The sequence below is a fragment of the Macrobrachium nipponense genome, chromosome 15, assembly GCF_015104395.2.
Source record: "Macrobrachium nipponense isolate FS-2020 chromosome 15, ASM1510439v2, whole genome shotgun sequence".
NCBI classification, from domain to species: Eukaryota; Metazoa; Arthropoda; class Malacostraca; order Decapoda; family Palaemonidae; genus Macrobrachium; species Macrobrachium nipponense.
In genome coordinates this window covers 55,462,864-55,490,130 of record NC_087208.1, presented here as the reverse complement: position 1 = coordinate 55,490,130, position 27,267 = coordinate 55,462,864, and the positions used below count along the sequence as shown (strand labels likewise).

The window sequence follows — 27,267 nt, the reverse complement described above, 5'->3', positions numbered from 1 at the left end:
CCAAGAACCAGAGAGAGTCCTGTGCCCGGTCAGGGCTCTCAAGTTCTACGTGCATAGAACGAAAGAGGTAAGAGGTCCCTCAGGTAATCTCTGGTGCTCTGTGAAGAGACCAGAGTTACCTTTATCGAAGAATGCTGTTGCTTTCTTTCTAAGGGACATCATTCGGGAGGCTCATTCATCTTTCCAGAAGACTGATTTGAGCCTCTTCCGAGTAAAAGCGCACGAAGTTCGAGCCGTCGCTACCTCTCTTGCCTTCCAAAAGAACATGTCAATCAAGGACATCCTTGATTGCACCTTTTGGGGAGAGTAACTCCGTCTTCGCCTCACATTACCTAAGGGATGTGAGAACGATTTATGACGATTGTAATGCACTGGGGCCATACGTTTCTGCGGACACAGTATTGGGGTCCGGAAGTAGCTCTTTCCCTATCCCTTAGTTAGGATTAGGTTAGGTTGTTGTGTTTTTAGGTTGTGGTGAGTCTTATGTGAAGATCTCCCATCCTTTAGTTAGTTTTTAAGGGGTTTTTTGTGAATAGTTGGTCAGGTGGTGGTCAGTTGCTTCGTTGCCCTCATTTGTATGGCCTCGATGGTCTTGTCACGTTGAGGTCTCGCACCCGTTGACAGATCATCCAGAGCGCACCAGCACTACAGGTCTCCACCTGGCTGGCAACTCTGTTTTAAGCAAAAGCAGCCTTACGTGACAGTAATCACATAGTCTACTTTGCAAACAGGTAAGGAACCAAGATGTATATCATCTACTTAATTTAAGTTTCCATAAAAAATCCTATTCTGTCTGCCTTACCCCACCATCGAAGGTGGGATTCAGCTATATTATATATCTGTCAGGTAAGTGGCATGAACAAAATGTTATTGTTATTATACAATTAAGTTTGTTCATACTTACCTGGCAGATATATAATTAACAAAGTGCCCGCCCTCCTCCCCTCAGGAGACAGAGGCATTAATAAAAAATATGAATAGAAAATGGGAATGGTTCCTGATATCCGCCTCCCAGCGGCGGGAATGGGTAACTACCACCTGGCCGCCCACTGCGTGTGCCGCGAGTTTTGAAATTTCTGTCGGACGTCAGAAAATACAGCTATATATATATCTGCCAGGTAAGTATGAACAAACTTAATTGTATAATAACAATAACATATTTATGCACCGATGCTGTTCTTAGCCCATATAAAAGAGCAGTTTTTTTTAATTTTTGCTGTTTATTGTATTGTGCAAAGACCTCAGGTTTGTACGTATATTAGAAAAAATACAAATCAATAAAAAAATTTGTCATATTTAATGGTACCTTTAATTAACAGGAGTTGAACAGTTGCTGCACGTGTGCTCAGAGTTGAAAGAGTTCCGTTATGAGAGTTCAATTGCTGTGACGGACAACACTCGAATGACCACTGCCATCTGTCTAGCAAAGGTTTATGAAAACATGTGGGATGACAAGTATAAGAAGGAATTTAATGATATTGTTGATGAATATGTGAGGTGAGCATTATATCAGTTCAAGGCCATTAGGTTTAGTTGTTTGAATTTGGTGTAATAAACTCTTTAATTTAACTGAATGAATATGTACATATTTAGAAATACCAATGCAGCCAAAGGAAAGTTGGAGTAATAGCTAATGAATAAATATGGCATAGAGACCTTTGGTGTAAAATGAGATTGATTTTTCTGTTTGTAAAACTTTCTTTTCATTGTGGCAAAACATCCAATCATTTACACCCAATACCCACAGGTTACGCTTACTAACTCCAGACACTGAGCAAACTATTCGTATAACTGTTTGTATCACGACATTGCTTCTTGGGTCAGTTGACTGTGGTAATCATCTAATAGCCAGAGAAGGTATATTGGAAATGATGCTGGTAATGGCCAACACTGATGACGAACTTCAGCAAAAGGTATTGCGAGATATAAATAATCACAGAATTCTTAGTTTTGTGTGTTATCTTTTAGTGCACTGAGCTGTTAGTGTAATTTTTCCTGTTAATAATTCAATTAGATTAAACTCTATTTTTATATTGTAATATTTTAACTTGCTTAACGGTATTTGATTGAGAAGACTATTTCTGAAGTCTGTACAGTATCTAAATAAACATGCCAGTTATATTTAAAGTGTTAGAAGATAGAAGACTGAAATATGATGGCATGATACCCCTACAACCTCTGCCAGTATTGAGCTGAACTTTTCTATGAAATCGTATATTTGTGAAATTGTTGCATTACTTGAATTTTTTCAGCAAAGGAAGTTAATTATCTTGTAATTTTTGCTTTACAACAGGTTGCTTGTGAGGCTTTGATTGCAGCTGCATCAAAGAAGGACAAGTGCAGGGTAATAGTTAGCCAGGGCATTGGAATTCTTAAGAAACTTTACCAGAGCAAGAATGATTCCGTGAAAGTCAGAGCTTTGGTTGGACTTTGCAAGTTAGGATCTCTGGGTGGTACAGATGCCTCCATGAAGCCTTTTGCTGATGGTGCATCAATGAAGTTAGCAGAGGCTTGCAGAAGGTGAGCCGAAGTTTAAACCATCTGTAATACTGTACTATATATTTGCTCTTGTAATGTTTTTAGGTAATTTGAATACATCTCTACATCATTTGCAGATTCTTAGGTGGAGGTCCAAAAACTTTGTTTTTGATTAATAGTTGAAAATGTAGGAAGAGAGAGTTATGTAAGTTGAACAATTAGATGGAAAGAGGTCAGAGAATAGATGAAGAGCAATGGCAGGAACCAGTGTTGTAAAGGACCTAAGTAATGCATACAGTGTGCCACATAAGATACATTGTAGCCTATATTGAAAAAGATGGGAAACTTGTAACTTATGATTATTCTGGTGTCATTAAATTCATGCGTCAGTCACCAGAAAGACGTCACAGCTTCTTGACTCGCAAGAACATATAAATAGATGGTATGGAAGTGGTAAAGGGCATACGTATAAGAATGCAGTTAGCTTAGTTTTAAGTGTTTGTAATCAGTGTTAAACTTATATTGGGAGAATACTTAAAATTGAATGTATTTTTATGTAGTAATTTGAGTTATTAGAGATGGGCGTTATTTTAATAGTGGCTTGATATTTAAAAAGGAATATTTATAGTTATGGATCTTTAGTTGTAGTGAATAGAAAAATTTTCATGTATCATACAAAATTTATTACTTTTCATAAAATGTAGTGCATATTTCAACTTTGGATTGCCCTTGTATACATATGTAAAGTTAAGTGGATTTTATTTTTGGACATGCTGAAACCACTTACTCTTCCAGGTTCCTCATTAATCCTTCTAAAGATGTGGATATGAGAAGATGGGCATGTGAAGGCTTGGCATACTTGACTCTTGATGCTGAAGTCAAGGAGAAGCTCATTTCTGACGTAGATGCCCTTCGTTCTATGATTGAACTAGCAAAGGTTTGTCTTACCTCTATTTCATGTCAGTGGAATTTTCTTATTATGGTGGTGCTTTGGAATTCATATACTGTACATTCAGATATAGTTCAATTATATATTGCATTAAGATGTACAGTAGCCAACCTTTAGTTTTGAAACTTAAAACAATGTTAACGCTTCATCATTGGAGCCAGAACGTTTTCAGTTAGTAAGACAATTATATCTAATAACTTGTAAGCAAATATGTAGTCACTAAGCTGAAATGGAGACTGCACACTTCTCAGTTTAGACTGACATTTAATCATTGTGTTGCAATTAAAATAAATTTCACTATACGTACAATGAAATGTAACTTGCTGAAGTAGTATACTAATGCCGATTGATTTTCTAATCTCTCGTATCATCCTTCCTCATGAAGGGTCAATTATCAGTCTGTACAAATGATGATTGGTGCTACTTAGGCTTGTTATCTATGCATCACCTACTGTGAGGTGCTAGTATTAAGCACAAATGGTAAATGTAAAGTAGACAGCTGCACACAGAAATTAATATAATTTTCGACCACACAATATAGATATGGGTGTATAAGCAAGTTTCACAGGAGTTAATGATGTACAATTGGAGAGAAAGGTCTCAGGTACAACACAAGATCAAGAATACCAGATGGTTAATTGTCAAAAGGGTAAAAATTAAAAGAGATAATCCAGGATTATCGGATATCACATGGTCACAAACCTAAACAGATTGACCCTAACCGAAATTACAAAGTTTCTTTACAGTCCAAAACATGTAAAAACTGAATATATTAATTTTGTTGCTTATATTTATCTACAACTTTTTTCATTATGAAAGCATCAAGTTTAAATAAACCAAGACTTAAGTTTAGAACATTTTCTATTATTTGACTTTATGAAACAAGATTCAATGATATTCCTTTTAACTGTGTCATTACATGGGATTAAGGCTTTTGCTTGACTCCAGTTAATAGGATGGTCTAAATCTCTCATATGTACGAATAATGCATTCGATATTTGCCCAGTTCTCACAGAATACTGATGCTGTTTGAGACGTTGTGAAAGAGATTTACCGGTTTGTCCGTAATAGACTTTATCACACTTTTTGCAAGGAATTTCATATATGCAGCCTGGAAGATCTTTAGGAGAATTTTTGATTATTAAACTCTTGACATTAATATTACTGAAAACAACATTTATGTTAAAAAGCTTTAAAATTCTAGGAATATCTAAAAACCTTTCATCATAGGGTAATTTTAGAATGTTATTCTTACTAAATTCAAGTTTGTCATTATTTGAATAAAATGTTTTTCTAGTTCTTTTCCATGCTACATCTACAAAAGTCCTTGGGTATTTATGTTTCATTGCAATATCATAAATAGTTTTAATTTCAGCGTCAATAAACTGCGGGCTACAAACACGTAAAGCCCTTAAAAACATCCCAGAAAAAAACAGAGAATTTAACATTTTGATGGTGATTGGAATAGTAATGAACAAAAGAGGCAATGTTAGTTGATTTTCAAAAGACTGAAAAGGTGAAATTTCTATCATTTCTATGGACAATTCCTCTACGGTAAATTTTATAGAAGGGACTAAATTATTGAGATTATTAAGGAAAAGAGCTAGAATAACATTTTATTCAACTAATGACAAACTTGAATTTAGTAAGAATAACATTCTAAAATTACCCTATGATGAAAGGTTTTTAGATATTCCTAGAATTTTAAAGCTTTTAAACAAATGTTGTTTTCAGTAATATTAATGTCAAGAGTTTAATAATCAAAAATTCTCCTAAAGATCTTCCAGGCTGCATATATGAAATTCCTTGCAAAAAGTGTGATAAAGTCTATTATGGACAAACCGGTAAATCTCTTTCACAATGTCTCAAACAGCATCAGTATTCTGTGAGAACTGGGCAAATATCGAATGCATTATTCGTACATATGAGAGATTTAGACCATCCTATTAACTGGAGTCAAGCAAGAGCCTTAGTCCCATGTAATGACACAGTTAAAAGGAATATCATTGAATCTTGTTTCATAAAGTCAAATAATAGAAAATGTTCTAAACTTAAGTCTTGGTTTATTTAAACTTGATGCTTTCATAATGAAAAAAGTTGTAGATAAATATAAGCAACAAAATTAATATATTCAGTTTTTACATGTTTTGGACTGTAAAGAAACTTTGTAATTTCGGTTAGGGTCCATCTGTTTAGGTTTGTGACCATGTGATATCCGATAATCCTGGATTATCTCTTTTAATTTTTACCCTTTTGACAATTAACCATCTGGTATTCTTGATCTTGTGTTGTACCTGAGACCTTCTCTCCAATTGTACCTCATAAACTCCTTGACAATGTCTGAGTAAAGACGAAAGTGCTTGGATTTCTGACTATCATTTTCCTGTGGAATTCGCTTATTTATGAAGTCACGTGCATCTACTGTGATTTTTTAAGCATATGGGTGTATATACAGGCAGTCCCCCGGCTTACGATGGGGGTTCCATTCTTGAGATGCGCCGTAAGCCGAAAATCCTAAGAAAACCTTACTTTTAATGCTTCAGGTGTATTGTATTAAAAACTATGTAAACTACATTTTTGGAGTCATATTTCTTCCGCAAGATTGGCGCCGTAAGCGTTGTAACCCTGGCACATGCTTCGCAAACCTGGAACTAATTTCTGACAAATATAATTGACAAGTGTCGTAACCCTGGAACATTGTAAGCCAGGGACTGCCTGTACTTTGATCCCCAAGGGGCTAGTACTAAACACTGCATCCCAAGGAGGCTTCTGCCATAGTACCTCGGACTAGGTGACTCATAGATAACAGGCCAAGGTAGCACCCAACAATTTTACTTTTACTTTTTTCCAAACATGTAATTATTTTTAATTTTCCCATCAGTCTGGTGATATGAATTGTTTATATGGTGTCGTATCAACGTTTGTGAATCTTTGCAATGCTTATGATGAACAAGAAGCTATCCCCGAGATGGTGGAACTTGCCAAATTTGCTAAACAGCATGTCCCTGAGAAGAGTGACTTAGATGATCAAGACTTTATCGATAAACGTATAAATATTCTGGTTGAAGAAGGTGCTGGTAGTGCTCTGACAGCTTTAAGTAAAACTGACAGTAAAAACTCCAGGGAACTTATTGGCAGGCAAGTTTCATGTGATATGGAAAACTTCAGGGTATTAAAAGTTTTCTGTCTCATAAATGAAGTTATCTTCACTTAAAAAATGAATAAATTAGTGTACAGTGCTGACATCATCTTTGTCATTTACGTTGGAAAAGCAGTTGATTCTTAATATATTTGTCAAGTATGCTGAAAAAGTTTGAGTATTATAGCGAGGTTCATTACTTTATTTTAGGTTATTCAATGCCATGTGCCTAATGCAAGAAAATCGTGGACACATTGTGCAGCAGGGTGGTGCAAAGGCCCTTTTATCCTTGGCAACAGATGGCACAGAAAAAGGAAAGAAAGTTGCTGCTCAGGCTTTGGCTCGCATTGCCATTACCATAAATCCCGAAGTTGCTTTCCCAGGCCAGAGGGTGAGTATCATTTCGTCACACTTTCATAGAGTTCTAATTTTTTTTAATCTTAGTCCTGTTTTTTTTTTCATACTGTTTTATAAATATTTTCACACCTTAAAAAATTATATTAAAGAAAATGAGCTTCTTCCATTATCTTAAAAAAGAATCTGATCCTCTTTGAGAACCCTGTAGGGAGTAATTAATCTCCCCACTCAGGCAGGAGGACATGAAAAGTTTCTCAAGTACCCAAGGATAGGACATCCAAAGCACATGTCATATAGTTAATAACACCCATCAGTCATTGCAGAATGGTTTGGGATTTACCACCTTGTAGAAGCCAGTTTTCTTGAAAGGCATATACAGCAATGTAGTTGATTATTATTTGATTTTATGCAAGTAAGTTGCGAATGTATTTATAAAGCATACTGTAAGTATATTGAGAGTGTTTCTTGGAGTAATTTTGTCAAAGCTTTAGCTTTCAGTCAAAATTTAATTTCTAGTCTGAGTGAATTTGTTGTAGATCTAATTTACATAAATTAATCAGACAATCAAGTAGAATTTGTAACTATTTTGAACCCTAAAGAATAGGATTTGTAACATTAAGGCTGAAAAAAATTAATGTTAGTCCTTTAGCAGGTCTTAGAGTGTTCATGCATATGCTTTGGTCATGTGCCAAATAGATTGGAAAGTTATGATGTTCATGCTTCCCATCATTCTAGGTGTATGAGGTTGTGAAACCATTAATGAGGCTGCTGGATCCAGATTGTTCTGCTATAGAGAACTTTGAAGCTTTAATGGGTCTCACAAATATTGCGGGGATCTCAGAGTCTGCCAGGAAACGTATCATCAAAGAAAGGGGTTTGCATAGTATTGAACACTATATGTTTGAACATCACGATATGATAAGGAGATCAGCATTCCAGGTTAGTTAACTCAGGAAATCATGATCTGAAAATATACTGTATACATGATCTGAAAATATACTGTATAATGACTATATTGTTACTCAGATATTCAAATGTATGATCACCTTAAAAACAGGTGTTGTATAATTTAAATATATGAGAAAATAATTTTTTGGGGGGCACAGTTATTAATATTATTATAGATCGATTGCTTGTTTGTATGACTATTATTTACATACAGTACTGTCTTTCAGTGTATGGCCAACATGTGCATGTCACCAGAAGTTATAAAAATATTGGAGGGGAAGAATGACAAATTCAAGTATTTGTTCCTGAGTTGCTCAGATGAAGACGAGGAAATTATCAAGGCATCTGCAGGTGCACTGTGCATGGTAATGCCAGAATCACCAGCATGTGTTACAAGAATCTTTGATGTAAGTTTTTCTTGATAGAATGAATTTCCTTTATATGTGCACTAATGCAATATCTTGAAGCTGAAACTTGCATTTCATATGTTCTAATACCAATTTTTTTTCTTATAATTACAAGCTATTATAAATATAATTTTTTTTTTTTAGGCATTAGACTGGGAAAATATACTCAAGTTCCTGCTTTCACATTCTGACAAGGATATAATGTACCGTGGTACAATTATTGTGTACCTTATTGTAGCCCATGACAAATATAGTGCAGAGAAAGTTATTGACACTCATTGCAAGGTAAGTAAATTAGGATGAAGTTATTTTCTAGAGATTGACAAAGTCAAGTGACATTTTTGCAATGTAAATGCATTCTGAATAACACTTTACCTCCAATGCAAAAATGACAATGCTAGAAATTATCGTATTGCTAAGACTGAAGGTTTGTTTGCGTATGAACAATGAAAATGTTTACCATAAGCTGATAGTTGGAGAAAAATAGCAATATTGTAATGAAGGTTGTTTACATAATAACTATAATGACTTTTACCTTAATGTCTTCTGTCTTGTGCAGTTTCCATCTGAATCTGTCCCTTATGTACTGGATTTAGTCTCACTTGACTCAAATTCTATCCCAAATTAATAATATTTTAACCAGACTTTGTAAAATTGGCATCCACCTCATAAAAATTAATATTTATATACTTGTTTCTTCCTCATAAACAGGATGCACTGGAAGCCATTGCAAAGATTGATAACCCTGAAGCTGTCCACCCTAAAGCCCGTGAGTATGCCCATGACACTCTCAAGCTTTGTGCAAAACAGTGGAAACTCATTAAAGACCCAGATGCAACTGATGATTAAGTAAATGTGTTCAAAATTCAGTGAAGTTATTTAATTATTCTGCCGTTGAGCTGCGCTCACTTGTTTATTTGTTATGGTGGTGTTTTTATTATTAATAATAAGGATAAGTTCATCCAGACCTCTTGAGCTTAATAGACTCTTCTTCTCGGGCTGGTTATTTTATGTTAGACAAAATACAGTATGTATGTACTGGTGTATTTTTGTTCAGTATGTATATACTGGTACATTTTTGCTCTTAAAATTCTTCTAATGTGTATTGTGATAGGCGAGTATTTCTGCAAGGACTATTTTTTTTTTTTTCCCTCCTACAATACATGTAATTGTTTATTCTAGTCACTGTGCTAATAGAATTTTTTGTAATATTACCAAGTATTGTTTCTGTCAGCGGAATACATCTAAGCATGCCAGGCCATGAATAAAGTTGCTTTATTGCCATTAACCAGGCCCTTACAGTTATCTTTTAAATTACTGAAATTTCTTAAAACATTTTTTTTTTTGGCATAAAAAATGTTATAAGTATTCCAAAACCAAAATTGCAATCCTATTTTGTTTTATGAAGGTTGCAAGTCTTCCTTGTTGATAGTATTTTTTGATAAGCATGATGCATAATTTTGTATTGTACAAGTATAGTTTTGTCCATTTTGTATTCAGTACCTACAACCAGCTATACTGAATGGTTGAAACCCATTTTTAGCCATGTACAAATTTCAGAAACCATTGAAAACAACTGCAATAAAAGTGCACTTCTAAATTTAAAGGTTGTCCCCATAATCCAGTTGTGAATACAGTAAAATACCTATATTTTCAAGCTAAAGTCAGGTCTACAAATCATAGGAGAGACTTATTTTCTTCATGAAAAAATAAATACTTTGTAAATGGAGTTATCAAGCAAAAACCATGTGCAACATGTTACAGCAAATCACGAGAATACTTTAAATATTCAAATTTCTCAAAGGAATAACCTTTCTCTGTATTAAATGACTAAATTCTATTTCAGTTGAGTACTAAAGACTCAAGAAACGATATACCTTCAGTTAAAATTGAAACACACCTACCAGAAACTCACTGTAGAGTGAGTAGCAATACAACAGTTGAAACTAGAACCTTCACGTGCAGCGACAACTTATTCTTTTAACAAGCTACTTGGCAATTTACATTAGAAAGTACAACACACATGAGGGATATTTGAAAGCCTAGTTAATTCAACATATACGGAACAAGAAATTCACCTAAGGCTACACAAGACTAAGTGATCCTATTCACAGTGTGCAGTAATAAACATCTGTCATGTTGAGTTTTATCCCAGAGCTAAGTCCAAAATACTTTAAAGTACTACATTACCCAAGTTTAACTCTTAATACATTACAAATAACCTGGTGAATGAATGTTTGAAACAACTATCAATAATTTATAAAACTATGAGGTGTTACCACTGCACTTCTGTACATTTGTTTTCAGTACAAAGATAAATGAACTTGAATACTATCCCCTTTTCCTTTTTTCAAGATTAGTTATGGACCTTGAAGCCACTGACAAGACACAAATTAAATTTCATCTTTACATAGTTTACCACCTCTCAAAAATGAAATCTTTAGTGTTGTATTTCCAAGCAGAAAGAAATTCTAAAAGTATGTGTCTTAAAAAATGTGAATTGCCCATACAGATCTATGGGAAAGACAACGTTAATGAGATCACGGCAAGTTCACCTAATTCAGGGTCAACATTTTTTTTGCACAATTTTCCCTAGCAGTACTGGATACAATAGTGACTTACAAATATCAGTTGTTTTCAACTTCTGAATAATCTGATATTTGCTGTTACTGATAACCTAATGATTCATTTTTGCTTTTAGTAATGGTTATCTCAAGAGTGAATCATCATTACAGAACAGATTATCATGTTTAATTTTGAAAAGCCTTCTTATTTGCTATGTAAATTATGCTGTACTTAAAACTAGTTATGCTGTAATTTCTGTTTATCCAGTATTTCCATTTTGGTTCCATGTTTTAAATACAAATAAGTCACAGCTGAATAACTTTTGAGTACAGTTAATGAAGATTATTGTTGTGAAGAAACTTGTTCTTGTGCCTTAATGGTTAAAACACTGTTAGATTTTGTAATGTAATTTTATAAATAAATTATTTAAAGGCCTTTGCTGTTCTCATTATGAACCAATAGTCAATTCTGTGTACATAAGCTAGAAAAAGAACAACTATCCATTTGTCAAGTTCTAAGCTTATACTGGACAAATGCTCTTTATATCAGCCTTTGAAGTATTCCTACTGCTTTTACTGCCTTTGGTGGTTTTCCTGGTCTTTTGGTCTATTTCATCAGGTTGAATGTACAATAACACTGTATACTCATGTTTTACGGCTTCAGGATAATGCTGGTAAGCTGGTGAAAACAGGTGTACGTGCAAGATGGAGACTGCCCATGGAAACGATCCTATAACAAGTCTGATGTTCCACCTGCTAATTTAGCATTGGCATTGCTCTTGCCAGAGCAGTAGAAACTTTATCATGAGAATAAATCATGAAAAGAACAGAATTCCTCCAAGCCAACAGTAAAGAAAACTGATGAGCTAAAACCAAATCAATACTACCAGATTGCAAAAACACAAAGCGGAAAATTAGAAATAGGGAAAAACTGCAAACAATTGCAGTAGCATTCTATGGGATGAATGAGTTGGCTCCAGATTTCCACAAATAAAAAGTTATCTTTCACTCGACAAAACACGATTTAACATGAACAAATATGAGCAGAGTGTAAAACAAATAAAACTGACAGTGTAGCGGTGAAAACGCAAAAACGGTATTAAAGCTTCTAGCAATATCCACAATGCTGGTAAAAGTACACTACTTGGTATTAAAAATAAAAATGAAAGGAATTAAAAGGCTTATTACCTCAAGATCTGTATTCCATGTAAAACAGATTTTAAATGTTGGGGATACTCAAGACCTTACCTCCATATTCTACATAACATGAGTGTTTACACATTTATGAAGAACCATACCAAACAAGTGGATCCATACTATCCCCCTTGTATTTAGACCCATGGTGCCAGTGATGAACCTACAATCATTTAGCACCTGCCATGGGTGCATTGACAATGGCCTGCATTGAATCCTTTACCAGATTAAGGTTTGTCCGCCACTGAGTTAATGTATCATGAAGAGCTTGCCACTGATTACGGCCGAAAGTGCGGTGGACTCTTGAAGAAACATACACTTTCCGTTGGCTTTGGTCCATTCGAGCACTGATAAGCTTAGTTTTCAGAGCTGCAAAGAAGTTTTAGATATGAAATACATGAACCCCATCAAGTAATCTTTTAACACGGTATTTCTATGAAATAGGCCACTTTTAAGTCATTAGTAGTACCTGAGATTCAAAAGTAAATACCTTCAATGACAAATCCTTCAACCTCTTCTGATGGAAGCTGTAACTCTTGCATGATGTGTTCAAATGTCATTTCTGACTGTGTTTCTGCCATCTGTATGAAAGTCAGCAGCCTCATTTTTCTTACATTAGCATCATGATCAAGCCCTGCAAAAAAAAGTGTAAAGGATGTTAATGAAATAATGAGTAAGTAGAGCACCATAACTTCATATTCACTTCATGATACGTATTTAGGAATACCATCATATTTGGAAGTATTAAATTAAATATAGATATAGTTATCAAATCTATATCTACAAATCCTATTGCATAACTCATAATTACCAAATTGACTTCGTGATCTATCTACAGATTTCCATGACATCACTGTCATAAACTATCACTGATCGGACTACTATTATAAAGGATTAGTTTACCCAGACCTCTGAGCCTAATAAAGGCTCTTCTCAGGCTGGTTGCTACTAAAAATGAACAAGACACGCCCAATGCAATTCAAGAAATTTAAGTTGAGATTTTGACAATTCATATTCTGGCCAGTCAGAAAGATTTATCTCGCATAAAATTAACCACGGAGTATATTAATATAGCAGTCGCCAAAAGTAATCTCCTTTTGTGATAACTGGATTCTGCAATTGAGAAGATTTGGTTCCTAGTAGAGTACATCAAAACAGCATATACCTTTCAATGTGAATACTTAAGTATGAAAATGTTGTAAAAAAGTCAAGGAGATAAAGATTTAATGGAATTAATATGAAATACGTAGAGGATAAGAAGCTGTGCCAAGAAGGGATTAAAAAAATACCTCAGAAAATATTGTTATGCCTACAGTGTGCTGATACCAACCCCACCCAAATTAATGCTAGACACAAGACCAGTCCTTTTTGTTCCTTACCTCAAAATTATGGAAATATAAATGGAGATACCTACCCAATATAAAATGAGCTTAGTTGTCAGCTGCTGCAGAGTTTCTTTAGCATTATACTTGTTTGCTTTTTACTTACATCTATTTAAGAGGGCCAAATTATAATGAACAGTGGAAATAAAAACTTAAAAATCTGCTACATTTTTTCTATGCCAAATGTACAGCATATGGAAATTGATTGAAGTTTTGTAGTTATAGGGAATTTCTCCCAACCACTTCCACAAACTGTAAGCATATACAGTAATTTTATTTAACATACAGCAATTTATTTATCAAGTTGATTAGACTGGCTTATTTAAATAAATTACAATAAGTATTAATGAAAAAGTAACCTATAAATTCATTAATGAAACCTCTTCCCCACTGATACTAAACCCTATAGTGGAGCTTAGTATTCTTGCAACCTTTCTCCAGGTAATACTGTGAAGCATTAGCCCAATCACGCTGCTCCAACTTCAGAGGGCTGCATTGCTCCACAATTTTTAAAAGGACATAACCAAAAACCTTTAGTAACATTTACAGACTGTTATGCAACATGCACTGAGCAGTAACTGCCCCAACCCACCTCCAATTTGGGTCCACATTAGTGTATCACAAAATCTTTTAGAACATTTTGCTCTGGAAACATCAAGAAATTGCTACTAGGCCTGGCCCTCATCACATGCACCTTTTCAATACATAGAAGATGTAGAGACTGTAATGGTCTTTCTGTAACTAATTTTTGAGCCTCAATCACTGTTTAAAAATTAAAATGCCATAACATGACATTAAGCAGATAAAATCAATTAGTTTAGCCAAACTACTAAGTATAAATACTGTACTACTTTAACTCTCATACAGCTGGCCATATAAATTAAATGACCTAGCATAAGTTTTTGAACAACAATTATTATTTGCTTTTGCTGTTACAGAGACCAGATTATATGGAAAAGGCTGCCGAAGTCAATCTTTAAAAAATGTATACTTACCTATGGATGATATAAATTCCTTGTGGTTAGTGTAAAAATGAATGTAACCAGGAAGTTTCTCAGATACAAAGATGGTCAACAAATCGTGGATCAGTTCACCTTCCAAGAACTTGACAGGCTGTAAGACAATATTGTATAAAATAAAGACTATCATAAAACTTCACAAATGACAAAAATTTTTCATATCACATATGACCACAATTTTTCATATCACATCAATTTATCATAAAATTTCAGATATTTATCAACATGAAATCCCAGCCATACCAAACTGTATCCCTCAAGAATAAAAACATCCCCCACTGTGTATACTAAGTTCTGCAAGACACCCACTACACCCTCACTTTCCAATGTGATGTTGTGCCCTCAAACACTTTTTATTAATAAAAAAAAAATTCAAATGCCTCTACCTCACGATTACATTCAAAATAACGATGCCTATCAGAACTGGTCTCTAACACAGTTTACATTTTCAAGTACATTTAAATTCTTTGTTGAACAGAACTGCATGTATAATTTAGGCCAAAGGCCAAACACTGGGACCTATGAGGTCGTTCAGCGATGAAACAAACCGATAGTAAAAGTTCTGAATGGTGTAACAGGAAAGTAAGATGGAAGAAAAAGAGAATATGAAAAGAAAGGAGGTACGTATAGTAAAAGAAATAAAAGGGATTGCAGCTAGGGGCTGAAGGCATGCTGCAAATAACCTAAGTAATACCTTAGTGTAGCGCACAGGTGCACTGACAGCTCTATCCCCATACAGTGCTAACCATAAGAACAAATCATTTGATTACACACAAATCAAACTGTCAGCCCTCAAGGCTTGTCTATGTGGATAGAGACCACCAACATCCCTGGACCATGATCCTTGTTGTCCAGGGTATCATTAGGTAATGCAAAATTTTTAAACACCAACTTGTGGAAGCACAGCTAAAAAAAAAAGAAAAAGACACTTTTCTCCCCTGATTATGGGTGCTCAATGTGCAATCATACACTATAACAGCCAAAGGTACTACTAGATCCCTTGTATAGAGACCAGTTCTGCAGCGAGACGTCATCATATTATTCCATGAGAGGTTTAAAAATTATGTATAAAAAGTAATGCATTAACTACATCAGGCATGCTACAACTCTGAGTTAACTATTTCAGATATGTGATATTCTACAGAAAAAATTACATGCTGACATCTAAAACATACCTTTAGAGTAAGGAGATGGTCCATAATGTAAGTAGAAGGATCTGCCAATGATGCTATAATACATCTGTGGGCATCTTCTCTCGCCTGAGATGCATTCTCTGTGGTATATGTCCCAAGCAACTCAATCATCACTTTGCTTGCCTCTTCACTGAAATAATCATTAAATGTTGGCAAATGACAAAAACTTAGAAATGACATAAAGAAGACAAATGGTAAATCATACAGTAAAATTCTGCCTAACATTTTATGAGAAAAATTAACATTAAAATAGCAATACTGTTTAAAAACCACTGGACCTGATTTTGCCAAAAACTTCTGAACTAAGTATAGAGTCAACAGGGCCATTTCTTAAGACAAAACCAAGTGCTAACAGACAAACATAAAATTCATCCTGTATGAATTGTGACAGAAATCAAGAGATCAAAGTTTCCTAGTTGTTGGGTAATTACCAGCATTAACATTTTTACAGCAAGTTGTTCACAGCCCCATTAATCATATATTGCCTAACTACTGTGCAACAAAATCCCGTCCCATCAACTTTCACCATACAAGACTTGAGAAGCCCCAATGGAATAGAATGGAATATGGAGTTTAGGTCAAAGCATGGATAGAGCCAAAAATAATGCATTACTTACTCCTCATTCTTTTTGGGCAATTTTATGGCATGAATATCACTCCTGCATTGCTTTCCAATGCATTTGCTAGGTTATGCAATGGAGAAGAAATGCATGAGATCTGGAAAGTCCTCAATTCATACTGCTTCCTCTTCTGCATCAGAAGACTCCTTTACATAAGGTTCCCCAGAGTGATACTCATTCTGCTCATCCTGCCACTCCCAGGAAGGACATTACTATCTGCCTCATCTGATCTGATCCTTAGTTACCACTTCCCTTGCTACCTTATCATCATCAAATCACCTGCTCCCTCTTCCTGTGCCCATGCCTTCTGCTGCTACCTTGTCTGAAAGGTCACCAGATGACACTTTTTGGAATTCTTGAAAAAAATTTTCTTTTTGATATTGCATGGTGCTATTAATAATTAACATTGGCCACTCTTTGGTGGATACCTTGAAACATGCTAGACCTTTTCTACCTAGGTGTCTCCCACTGTTATTGTACCTGTGCCTCTCATTGATTCTGAATGGTGGAGGTTCCTCTGCTGTCTAACATGCCATCTTCTGCAATTTCAACTTCTACTAGTGCAAGTAGTGCTGGTATTATACCATTTCTCAATGTCCCCCTTTACAGATGCTCAACCTGCTCTTCTGTGCATCAACTAATTTCAATACTGTAGTGGATGCAGAGTGAACATAGCACTGACCCATCTGATGACTCTATTCCCTAGCTAACAGTTTGTCTACCTACCTAGAATCTGGCATTGGTGTTGTGGAGCTTGACCATACCTCCTTATGAGCACCTGTTTTTTTTATAGCTTTCGTCTCTCAGAGGGAAGTCAGTGAGTACCATGTTTTATCTAGGGCTATTAAAATTTTTCAATATTCCTTTGTCCCAAATTTTCCAGCCAAGAATCAATCCTTGGGTGTCTATGACTTGACAGTTGCTGCATTTTCATCTTGCTACTTTCTTATTTACTGCTTTTGTAACAAACTATTCCTCAGCCTTCTCATAACACATCTAAATATTATCAATCTTGGTCGTTATCAATATTTGAGAATTTTAATTATTTTTCCAGCCTCTGGACAACACATCCTTCACTTGTAATGCAATCGTCTACTGTAATGTACCCACGAATCTCAACATTCTGCAGTAACCTATTTACAAAATCTCCTCCATTTTCCTTGTCAGTGCCCACGTTTCTGCTGCATATGGAAGCCTAGGCCCATGTACCTATTGTAAGAATTTGCTGTCACTACCAATGGATCCCTTTTTTTAGTCTAGCAATTTTTCATCATTTCATCCATGTTGCACCTACTATCCTATTCTCTTTCAACTCTTGCTTCACAGACCTGTTTTTCCCCCCAAAGTAACAGATTTTTCTACTTCTAAGGCTTATCCAACTACAACAACAGGATTCTAAACTCCCCACTCTTCCCCATTTTTTTTATGTAATACACTGAAGGCATCAAAAACTTCTTACACCAAGTTATGTCCCCCAATACCTTGTGACACAATCCGTTACACTAAGAACTGACACTAAGAGCAGAGATCAGAGTTCATCCATAACACCTTTCCTAGAACAATCACATAACCATTTCTATAATTGCATTGTTTACTTTGTCTTCTTTCCTTAGTGTCTGATCTAAATCTTCAAGTTTTTCCTAAATTTTCAAAGTCCCCTTCTTGTTACATCTAAATCTACTTTTTGGGGGCACTCCTCACCACTCTCATCACATGCCAAAACCATTTCTATCTTTGACATCTCGGTCTGTTTCCCAGCCGCTCTCAGCAGTTTCTTCATTTGTACAATCGAGATTTTCCCCATGCACTCGTGTCATGAATTTCAGCATTTCGTGGTCCTCATTCTTGCAATTACCTTTCATTTTCTTTGCAAGAAACAAATTTCTTTGGTTTTAGTTTTGGCACTTACCTGAGTTTGTTTGCCAGAAGTGTCTGATGCAATAAACGAAGTAACTGTTGCATCTGCTCAGTGGAAGGGGGAGGCTGCGCTGTATTCAAGGTGGTTCGCATCTTTTCCACAGACTGGTAAACTGCTTGAACCTGGTTAATCTGGCCCGACACTTGTACCATGGTATAATAGACATGGTAACGAACACCAAGATTTTCCGGCAAGGCATGGAACAGCAAATTAAGCCTGAAATGATATTTTAAAAATAAAATAAATTTTTGAACATACTTACCTGGTAGTTATATATATAGCTTAAGTCCCTGTGACGTCACGGCAGAATTTCAAAACTCGCGGCAATCGCTGTGCGCCCTCTAACCAGGTACCTGGAACCATTCCAACTATTCCTCAGATCTTCCATGCCCCTAGTCTCTAGAGGGGAGGAGGGTGGGAATTAAATTATATATAACTACCAGGTAAGTATCGTTGGATTGACATAAGAGTTAATAAACAAACTTACGGGTTCGTACCTGTTTAAGGAAGCCGACTTTAATGATCTGCCTCATTATGTCCGCTCTCCTTAAGAGATCCAGCGATCCACCCAGGGGGCTGAAGACCTCTAAGGAGCTGTCAACCGGAGCATAACCTCTATGTGACAGGACCTCATCCAATACCTTTGTTCCGGGCACTACCAAGGAACAAACTGACCACCTGACTGAAAATCAATGATTGTGGAAGACTGCGTCCAGTCTCCACAAACAACCATAAAAATTCAACAGTTCCAAGGAAGGAAAAAGGTATTAGGTTATGGGATTGTAGGGGTAGATCCTTCTCCCACTACTGCATTCGCTGCTACGAATGGTCCCAAGGTGTAGCAGTCTTCGTAAAGAGTCTGTACGTTTCAAATAGTGTGAGGCAAATACTGACTTACTTCTCCAGAAAGTAGAGTCCATTATATTCTGTAACAACCTGCTCTGTCTGAAAGCTACAGATGTTGCCACTGCTCTAACTTCATGTGCTTTCACCTTCAGAAGTTTGAGATCCGCCTCACTACATTCTGAATGAGCTTCCCTTATAAGGTTTCTAATGAAAAAGGAAAGCGCATTCTTCAACATTTGTAAAGCAGGCTTTTTGACAGAACACCAAAGAGCTTCAGAATTACCACGTAAATCCTTCGTTTTCCAGGTAAAATTTTAGAGCTCTCACTGGACACAGAACCCTCTCTAACTCTTGGCCAACTAAATCCGAAAGACTCAGGATCTCGAAAGATTTGGGCCAGGGTTGTGAAGGATGTTCGTTTTTAGCTAGAAAACCTAACTGTAGGGAGCATACAGCTTTGTCATGTTTAAATCCTATCACTTTGCTGAAAGCATGGATCTCACTAACCCTTTTGGCTGTCACCAAACTGACCAAAAAGTGTCTTCATAGTTAGATCCTTAAACGAGGCCGAACGTAAAGGCTCGAACCTTTCACTCATTAAGAACTTCAGGACTACATCCAAGTTCCATGCAGGAGCTTCCTGTTGTACTTCTTTCTTGGTATCGAAGGATTGGAGAAGGTCCTGGAGATCTTTATTTTCAGACAAGTTCAGTTTTCTATGTCAGAAAACAGCACCTAACATACTTCTGTATCCTTTAATAGTTGAAGTTGAAAACTTCCGCCTTCTCCTAAGATACAGAAGGAAGTCAGCGATTTGAGTCACAGAGGTACTGGAAGAGGAAACAGAGTTGTCTCTGCACCATCCTCTAAAAACCTCCCACTTGGATTGATAGACCTTGATAGTAGAAGCTCTCCTTGCTCTTGCGATCGCACTAGCTGCCTCCTTCGAAAAGCCTCTAGCTCTCATGAGTTTTTCGATAGTCTGAAGGCAGTTAGATGTAGAGCTTGGAGGTTTTCGTGATACCTTTCCAAGTGGGGTTGTTTGAGAAGATCTACTCTCAAAGGAAGGCTTCTCGGTGTGTCCACCATCCATTCCAGTACCTCTGTGAACCATTCCCTTGTTGGCCAAAAGGGGGCTACGAGAGTCATCCTGGTGCCCTCGTGTGACATGAACTTCTGAATAACCTTGTTTACTATTCTGAAAGGTGGAAAAGCGTACACGTCGAGGTGCGACCAATCTAGGAGAAAAGCGTCTATATGAAGAGACTCTGGATCTGGTACGGGGGAGCAGTACGTCTCCAGCCTTTTCGTCTTCGCTGTGGCAAACAGATCTATGCAAGGTCGCCCCCACGTGCGCCACAGGTTCTTGCAGAGTCCATTCCGTGGACAATACTTGACCCTTCCTGCTTAGGCTGTCTGCCAACACATTCTTCTCCCCTTGGATGAACCGAGTGACTAGGCTCACGTTGTTCAACTTTGCCCACTGAAGGAGTTCTCTCGACGTCTTGTAAAGAGACCTCGAGTGGGTTCCGCCTTGTTTGACGACGTAGGCCAACGCCGTGGTGTTGTCAGAGTTGACCTGCACTACTATGTTCTGAACCACTTCTCCGCACTCCTTGAGGGCTAAAAAGACTGCCAACATCTCCTTCTGGTTTATATGGAGCTTCATTTGTTCTTTTGTCCAGGACCCCGAAAACTCCAACTTCCCCAGAGTTGCTCCCCACCCCGAGTTCGAGGCGTCGGAAAACAACACTAGGTCTGGGTTCTTTTGTTCTAGGGACAAACCCTCCTGAAGTTTGACGGGGTCGTTCCACATTGCTTCATTGTTTCCGAAATAGGAATCGACATTGTCTTCAGATCTTTTCCTTTTTTCCAATGCCGATTTAGGTGAAATTGCAGGGGGCAAAGATTTAGTCTTCCCAAGGAAACAAATTGCTCCAAAGAGGAAAGGGTGCCCAGAAGACTCATCCATTCCCTCGCAGAGCACTTCTGTTTGCTTAGGAAGACCTGAATCTTTCGCAGGGCTTGATCTATCCTTGAGGCAGACGGAAAAGCCCAAAAATCCAGACTCTGAATCCTCATGCACAAATAAAGGATTTCTTGAGAAGGGATCAGTTGAGATTTTTCTTTGTTTATTAGAAGTCCTAATTCCTCTGACAGCGTTATTTTCTTCTGAAGATCCTCCAGGCAGCGACTGTAGGAAGGAGCTCTGAGGAGCCAGTCATCCAGATACAGAGAGATTCTGACCAGTCTAGCATGCAGCATTCCTGCGACATTCGACATCTATTTTGTGGAAATTTGAGGCGCAGTGCTTAGTCCGAAACAAAGAGCTCGAAACTGGAATAGTACTTCCTCTTTGTATACGAACCTCAGGTATTTTTTGGAGCTCGGGTGGATGGGAATGTGGAAATACGCATCTTGTAGATCTAGTGAGACCATCCAGTCCTCCTTTCTGACTGCTGCCGGGATTGATTTTGTAGTTTCCATCGTAAATTTTGTCTTCTGTACGAAGACGTTGAGTGCACTTACGTCCAGCACTGGTCTCCATCCCCCCTGAGTTCTTGGGCACCGGGAATAAACGATTGTAGAAGCCTGGTGATTCTACATCCTGCACCTTCTCTATTGCCTCCTTTTCTAACAATAGCGACATTTGTTATTGAATCGCCTGAATTTTTTAATGCTCTCAGTACCTGGCCGATAGATCTATCGGGGACGTTGTTAAAGGAGGTTTTTCTAGGAATGGGATTTTGTACCCCTCCTTGAGCATCTGAATGGACCAAAGGTCCACTCCTCTTTTTTCCCAAACTTGCCAGAAGTTGGAGAGTCTGGCTCCTACTGCTGTCTGAGGACAAACTTCGTCAAACCCTGCTTCGTCCTTGTCTTGATCCTCTTCTTTGAGACCTCTTTCCTGAGGATCTGAAACTACGTCTGCCAGGGGTAGTTCCTCGAAAGGGCTGAGAAATATGATATTGTTATGATACAATAAAGTTTCATACATACTTACCTGGCAGATATATACTTAGCTAAGACTCCATCGTCCCCGACAGAAATTCGAATTTCGCGGCACACGCTACAGGTAGGTAGGTCAGGTGATCTACCGTCCTGCCGCTGGGTGGCAGGAATAGGAACCATTACCTTCTAGAACCAGATTTTTCTCTTCCACCTGTCTCCTGCGGGGAGGCTGGGTGGGCCATTTATCGTATATATCTGCCAGGTAAGTATGAATGAAACTTTATTGTATCATAACAATATCATTTTCATACATTCAACTTCCCTGACAGATATATACTTAGCTGATTGGCACCCTTTGGTGGAGGGTAAGAGACAGCTATTCACTGATTAGACAGGTAAACAACATATATTGTAGGTAATAAATAAATAAAACCTTGGTTCCTATGTGTTTAGACAAAGGGTTGACTTCCTAGCTATTGCTAGGAGTCTGCTTCATCTTAAGAACCTCAGCGAGCGATTGACCTATGCTAAGAGTTCTGTAGATCTGTCAATGGGGTCTTATTCCACTTACTCGACAGAATCTAAAGGTCATTTGTCAATGGGGTCTTATCCACTTACATGACAATACACCTATGCCTAGTGGCATAATTAAGGAGCACAACACCGATCCCGATCACCTGATCCTAACACGAGGGTTTGTGCTTAATTTGAAAAAAGTTATCCCCAAACTCCTTTCAAACAACCCAAAGAACAAAACACTATGTTAAAATAAAAATTAACTCACTTAGTTAAGGATCAGTGTCGGCTCCCTATCCCAGCAACGTATCCGTAGACACGTATAACCAAGAGAGAAGGATCTCTCGTAGGTCAACTTGACCTCCTTCGTGCAAAGGGAAGTCAACTCCCGAGTTGCATCTTCCGTAAGTTACAGCTAATATGTCCTTCACGACATATTGTTCTGGAAAGAACAAGAATTCATAAAAGCTCGTACTTCAAGCGCTTTTAATTCTCAGCTGTTTGAAGGAATCATAAAGTTACTCAAGAAGTGCTTAGCGATCACATTTGTTTCAAAGAAGAAGACCAGGGCTTTCTCTGAAAAGGATCTCTTCTGGATGAAGCCTAGAGCCAGGCTTGCGCCTGCCTGGCGCCTCGCACCTGGCTGGTACCTCGCGCCTGCCTGGTGCCTCGCGCCTGGCTGGCTCCTCCCCACTTGCCAGAGCTTCGAGCTTGGTAAAGTCTCGAGGATGGTCTGGCGATGTCCACATCAGACACTCTTTTTATCTGTCCCAATTTGTTTCGCTTCTCTAGCGCATCTGTGCCAGGTTGTAGGCCCGCTCTTTCTCCTCATCAGACAATGACAGTGTTCTTGGGGCTGTCTGCCTCTGGCGTTTTTTACGCCTGTTTTGGCATATGGCGCCTGGTTGGCGCTACATTGTCCGAAAGTCCCGAACATCGACAATAGTTAATCAGGAGACTGGAGAAGGGTGGAAGAAATTCTTCCACTTTGAGCTTTGGCCTCTCCGGCACGGGGAGGTGATTGTAGTCAGCTACATCCAGTAGACGATAGGATATCTAACAGTACGAGAGATAAGAGTCTTCCTCCGAGGAGGATCCTTCTTGAGTACTTCCGTTGCTCACGAGATCTCTTCTTACCTGTTGAAGGGGTTTCTCGTTGCAGAATCTTCCCTATCCTTGCCCGAAGGAAGGGAAGAAGCCTGGAAGTCGAAGGAGACTCCGAGCTGAAATTGGGAGGACTCCTGGTTTCTAGCTCTTTATTGTCTCCCTCTGGACACCTTGTGGGAAGCATTTCGAGCCGTCATCGCATTCCAAAGACTCTGTAGGCAAACGTTTGAACCATTCTACTGTAGCTGAAAACGTAAGTACCCTGCCTGGACAACGAAACCTCTGTCTGAAAACATTGAGTCAGGAATAGGGGGTTTTAGTTCTTTTGCCAGACATACTATGCTGGCAAGAACCCATTGCCTAGTCTCCATAGAATCTGATGCGAGATTCCAATGCTCAAAAAATTCACTTATCTTCTTGGTCGTTTAGGACCAAGAGAAACAAAGAATTCCCTCATAAAAATTTCTCCAAGAAGTCTGATGAGGAGCAGTTCCATCTTGTCGGAACACGGAATCTGAGGCCCGACAAAGGATCCCATTCTAAGTACATGATATCCTACTCTTGTCGTAAAGAAGTATCGTATAAGATCCCAAGATCTTAATTTTTTCTGCTATCTCTAATTCTCCCTTTCATTGATAGCATATATATACAAAGGTGATTCTTCCCCCTGAAAGGGAAGAAAAACCGCTATGTGGTTCACAGAGGTATCGAAGAGGACCAGTTTTTTCCCATTCCATCTAACACGATCTGCAGCAATTCTATGTCTTTAGCATGACTCTTGTCGTTTACCTTGAAAAATCCTCTCCTTCATTCTACTTCTGGTCAGTCTGCACGCAGACCGACTCAGAGTGGAGAGGTTCTTCAGGTCTATGTATAATAGATTCTGATAGAATATCCAGACTCTCTTGGAAAAGCCTTCCGAAACATGCTGTGAGAAGAACGTGACCTCTGTGAATCCGACCTCTCTAAGGCCAAAATGAGGCAAAAAGTATTATCCTCTCTTTCTTTGACGCCCTATATCTTAAATTCTGTAAAGAATTTAGATTTAGGGGAAAAAAGACTAAAGATTATTCCCCTTTCTAAAAATAAAGATGACGTATATTGCTACCTCTCTTGGTTCGAGGAAAAGGAAGCAGTCTATAGGAAGCCTGTTCGTCTTCTACCTTGCGAAGAGATCTATGAAGAAGACTTTCCGCAGGTTCTCACAACTCTTTCCAATAAATGTTAGACATACGTTAACAGTTATTATCGTCGATCGAGAAGGTCCTCACGGACATGCAAAACCTTGCATCTAACCTCTTAATGATCCTTACGTTCCCTGTCTGTTTTCCAAATAGGTTCTCTTTTGTTAACGCAAACAGGGGCGAAAAGAGAGATTCTCGATGCTCTTTGCGATATGAGAGAGTCGTGGAATTGGCCTAAGTGATTAAAATAAATCATTTCATCGTTCCTTGTAAGCGACCCCTTTCCGATTAAATGGGTAACGAAAACAGGAACGAATCTTGCCGTTACTGAGCCTGCTGTCCGAGAGGCTACTGGACTCTTAGGTTAATAACTCGCTCAAACGAGAAAATATCTTGGATGGTGCTTCTGGCGCAATTTTGCGCCAGGTTGGGCTGGGCTTCTTTTTAATTCTTTTTAGGTTATGTGCCGGAACATCTGTGCCTTAATGGTACCCGACATCCTTTCACATGTTAATTCCGTTCTTAGTAGGAAAAAACTTTTATATACGTTCTAATAAGCCATGCTTTCGTAAGCATGAGAGCATTATATAATATAATGTTCTGCTGCGATACAATCCTTTAATAATGTTACCTACGGTAAACAGCATTGAAAGGTTGTAATATCTCTCTTATTGAAAGCTTCTTAGCAAAAGGCAGACAATATTTTATTTATGTTAGCTTAACTATCCCCTCAATCCGAGGCTAAGACCGCGATTGTAGGGGAGAGATACGGTTAGTTATTCCATCCCACAGGAGAGAGAGATGTAACCGCCTGCTCATGACCGCAAACTAGATGGTACTGCGTTGGTCTAAGCGATAGCAGTCTCCGTTAGCCGTCTGGCCTTACTCTTCCAGAGTTGCCAGCTACTCCATTCAATAAAGGAATCTTATAAAATTATTATCGAACTTCAGGAAGTTCTTATTAAAGCATATTTAAGCGAAACAAGACTTCGATAAATCTAGAAGCTAAGTAGGTGTTGTCTTAACAATCCCTTTAAGCGTAGTCCTTCCTAGGAAAGTCCTAGAAGAATACTGGTAATTGAGTTGCACAGCAAAGAAGTAACTATGGTATGTGTGTATGATTTGACTGTATCGTATTCTCATACAGCAGAACTCTAATACCTTCTACTATCTTCGTTCTTTTCGTTAATAGAACGATAGAAAGAGTATATATATCTCCTTAAGGAAGGAAGTTGATCCAGGAACTCTTTAATCTTCGTGATTTCCTCATAAATCGCGGAAGACAGAATTCTTGTTCATCTCTAGGGTTTCCGGAAGGAAGTAGATATTTCCTATACGCCATCATACCCAAACGTCGATGAGATTCTTATTAAGAAAAACTCCCAAAGCTCTTGCCTCCTCATAACGAGGGAAGAGCATGAATGAAGGAGAGAGTCCGCATTGAGAGGAACTGCCTAACACAGGAGTCTTCTGAATAATGAAAAAGGGCTTCTCTTAGTATCAGAATCCTTCTGACAAAAGCGACGGCCGCCTGTGCGATATCTTGCACATTTGCCTGGGGAAAGTTGCTCAAGTTAAAAACTCAAAGAGGAGCCTCGCGACTCACCTCTCTCTCAAAAGAAGATTTTGGAATATTCTGGCGCCTGGATCCTTGCACCTAGCGCCTGGATAGTTCCGCGCACCTGGAATGTTCCGCACGCTAGAAAGGAGACTCGCTCCTGGAACATTCCGCTTGCGTGGAAGGTCCCGTGCGCCCTGATAGTTCCCAGCGCCTCTAGTCTCCTTTTAGGAGCCTCTTGCCCGTAAACGTTCAATGGAAGGATCCTTCTGATTGCCACTCTACTATAAGGCTCTTCAGTCTAGCCGTCTGTTTTCTCTTTGAAGGCGCCTTGCGCCAAGAAAAATTTTCTGGAACGCGGCTCGCGCTCAGTTGCCGGAACGCGGCTCACGTTTGGCTGTAGGAACGCGGCTCGCGCTAGTCTGTTGGAACACGGCTCGCTGTTGGAACGTGGCTCGCGCTTGCTTGTTGGAACGCCGCTTCCTGGCTGGCTCTTCGCTTGTAGTCCAGTTGGCGCTCAGTGTTCTCTTAGTTTCAGAGAACGCGCTAGATCGTCCGAACTCCAAACATGTACATTCTTCGTCGGGTTTCGGACGTAAGATGAAGAAACGGAAGAGACGCATTTTGTTTTTGAAGGATGCCTTTCCAATGGCTATCCTGGCAGTCTGACGTTCTACAGATCCTGCCGAGGGGATGCCCGATTGGTGGGGATTCTTCATAACCTCCGTAAGGCTTTCGACTTTCCTTTCTTTCCTCTGGGCTTGTGAGCTTGGAAGAGATCTAGGCCTGAGAGCGAGACAGAGCCGATCGGACGCACCCTCCACTATTTTAGGACGCCTTTCCAATGGCGAACTGGCAGTCTGGGACGTTTACAGATCCTGCCGAGGGGACGCCTGATCGGTGAGGATTCTCCATAACCTCCGTAAGGCTTTCGAC

General features: G+C 38.4%; 2 protein-coding genes across 6 annotated transcripts in view; one reads left to right on the top strand and one right to left on the bottom strand.

The window, feature by feature from the left end:
- Positions 1–11,278, top strand: part of LOC135194956 (protein unc-45 homolog B-like) — a 37,383-nt gene extending 26,105 nt beyond the window's left edge. For all 4 annotated transcript variants that reach the window (XM_064221192.1, XM_064221189.1, XM_064221191.1 and 1 more), the window contains exons 9-18: positions 1,320–1,497; positions 1,748–1,913; positions 2,294–2,520; positions 3,274–3,415; positions 6,309–6,565; positions 6,777–6,957; positions 7,659–7,862; positions 8,099–8,278; positions 8,423–8,563; positions 8,990–11,278. In XM_064221192.1, coding sequence (XP_064077262.1) covers positions 1,320–1,497; positions 1,748–1,913; positions 2,294–2,520; positions 3,274–3,415; positions 6,309–6,565; positions 6,777–6,957; positions 7,659–7,862; positions 8,099–8,278; positions 8,423–8,563; positions 8,990–9,127 — 1,814 coding nt within the window. In that variant the 3' untranslated portion in view covers positions 9,128–11,278. The remainder of the gene's footprint in view (positions 1–1,319; positions 1,498–1,747; positions 1,914–2,293; positions 2,521–3,273; positions 3,416–6,308; positions 6,566–6,776; positions 6,958–7,658; positions 7,863–8,098; positions 8,279–8,422; positions 8,564–8,989) is intronic.
- A 745-nt stretch (positions 11,279–12,023) lies between these two features.
- Positions 12,024–27,267, bottom strand: part of LOC135194957 (eukaryotic translation initiation factor 3 subunit M-like) — a 96,865-nt gene continuing 81,621 nt past the window's right edge. For both annotated transcript variants that reach the window (XM_064221193.1, XM_064221194.1), the window contains 5 exons: positions 18,160–18,384; positions 15,613–15,760; positions 14,414–14,531; positions 12,527–12,670; positions 12,024–12,405 (listed from right to left, as the gene is read on the bottom strand). In XM_064221193.1, the coding sequence (XP_064077263.1) occupies positions 12,206–12,405; positions 12,527–12,670; positions 14,414–14,531; positions 15,613–15,760; positions 18,160–18,384 (835 nt within the window). In that variant the 3' untranslated portion in view covers positions 12,024–12,205. The remainder of the gene's footprint in view (positions 12,406–12,526; positions 12,671–14,413; positions 14,532–15,612; positions 15,761–18,159; positions 18,385–27,267) is intronic.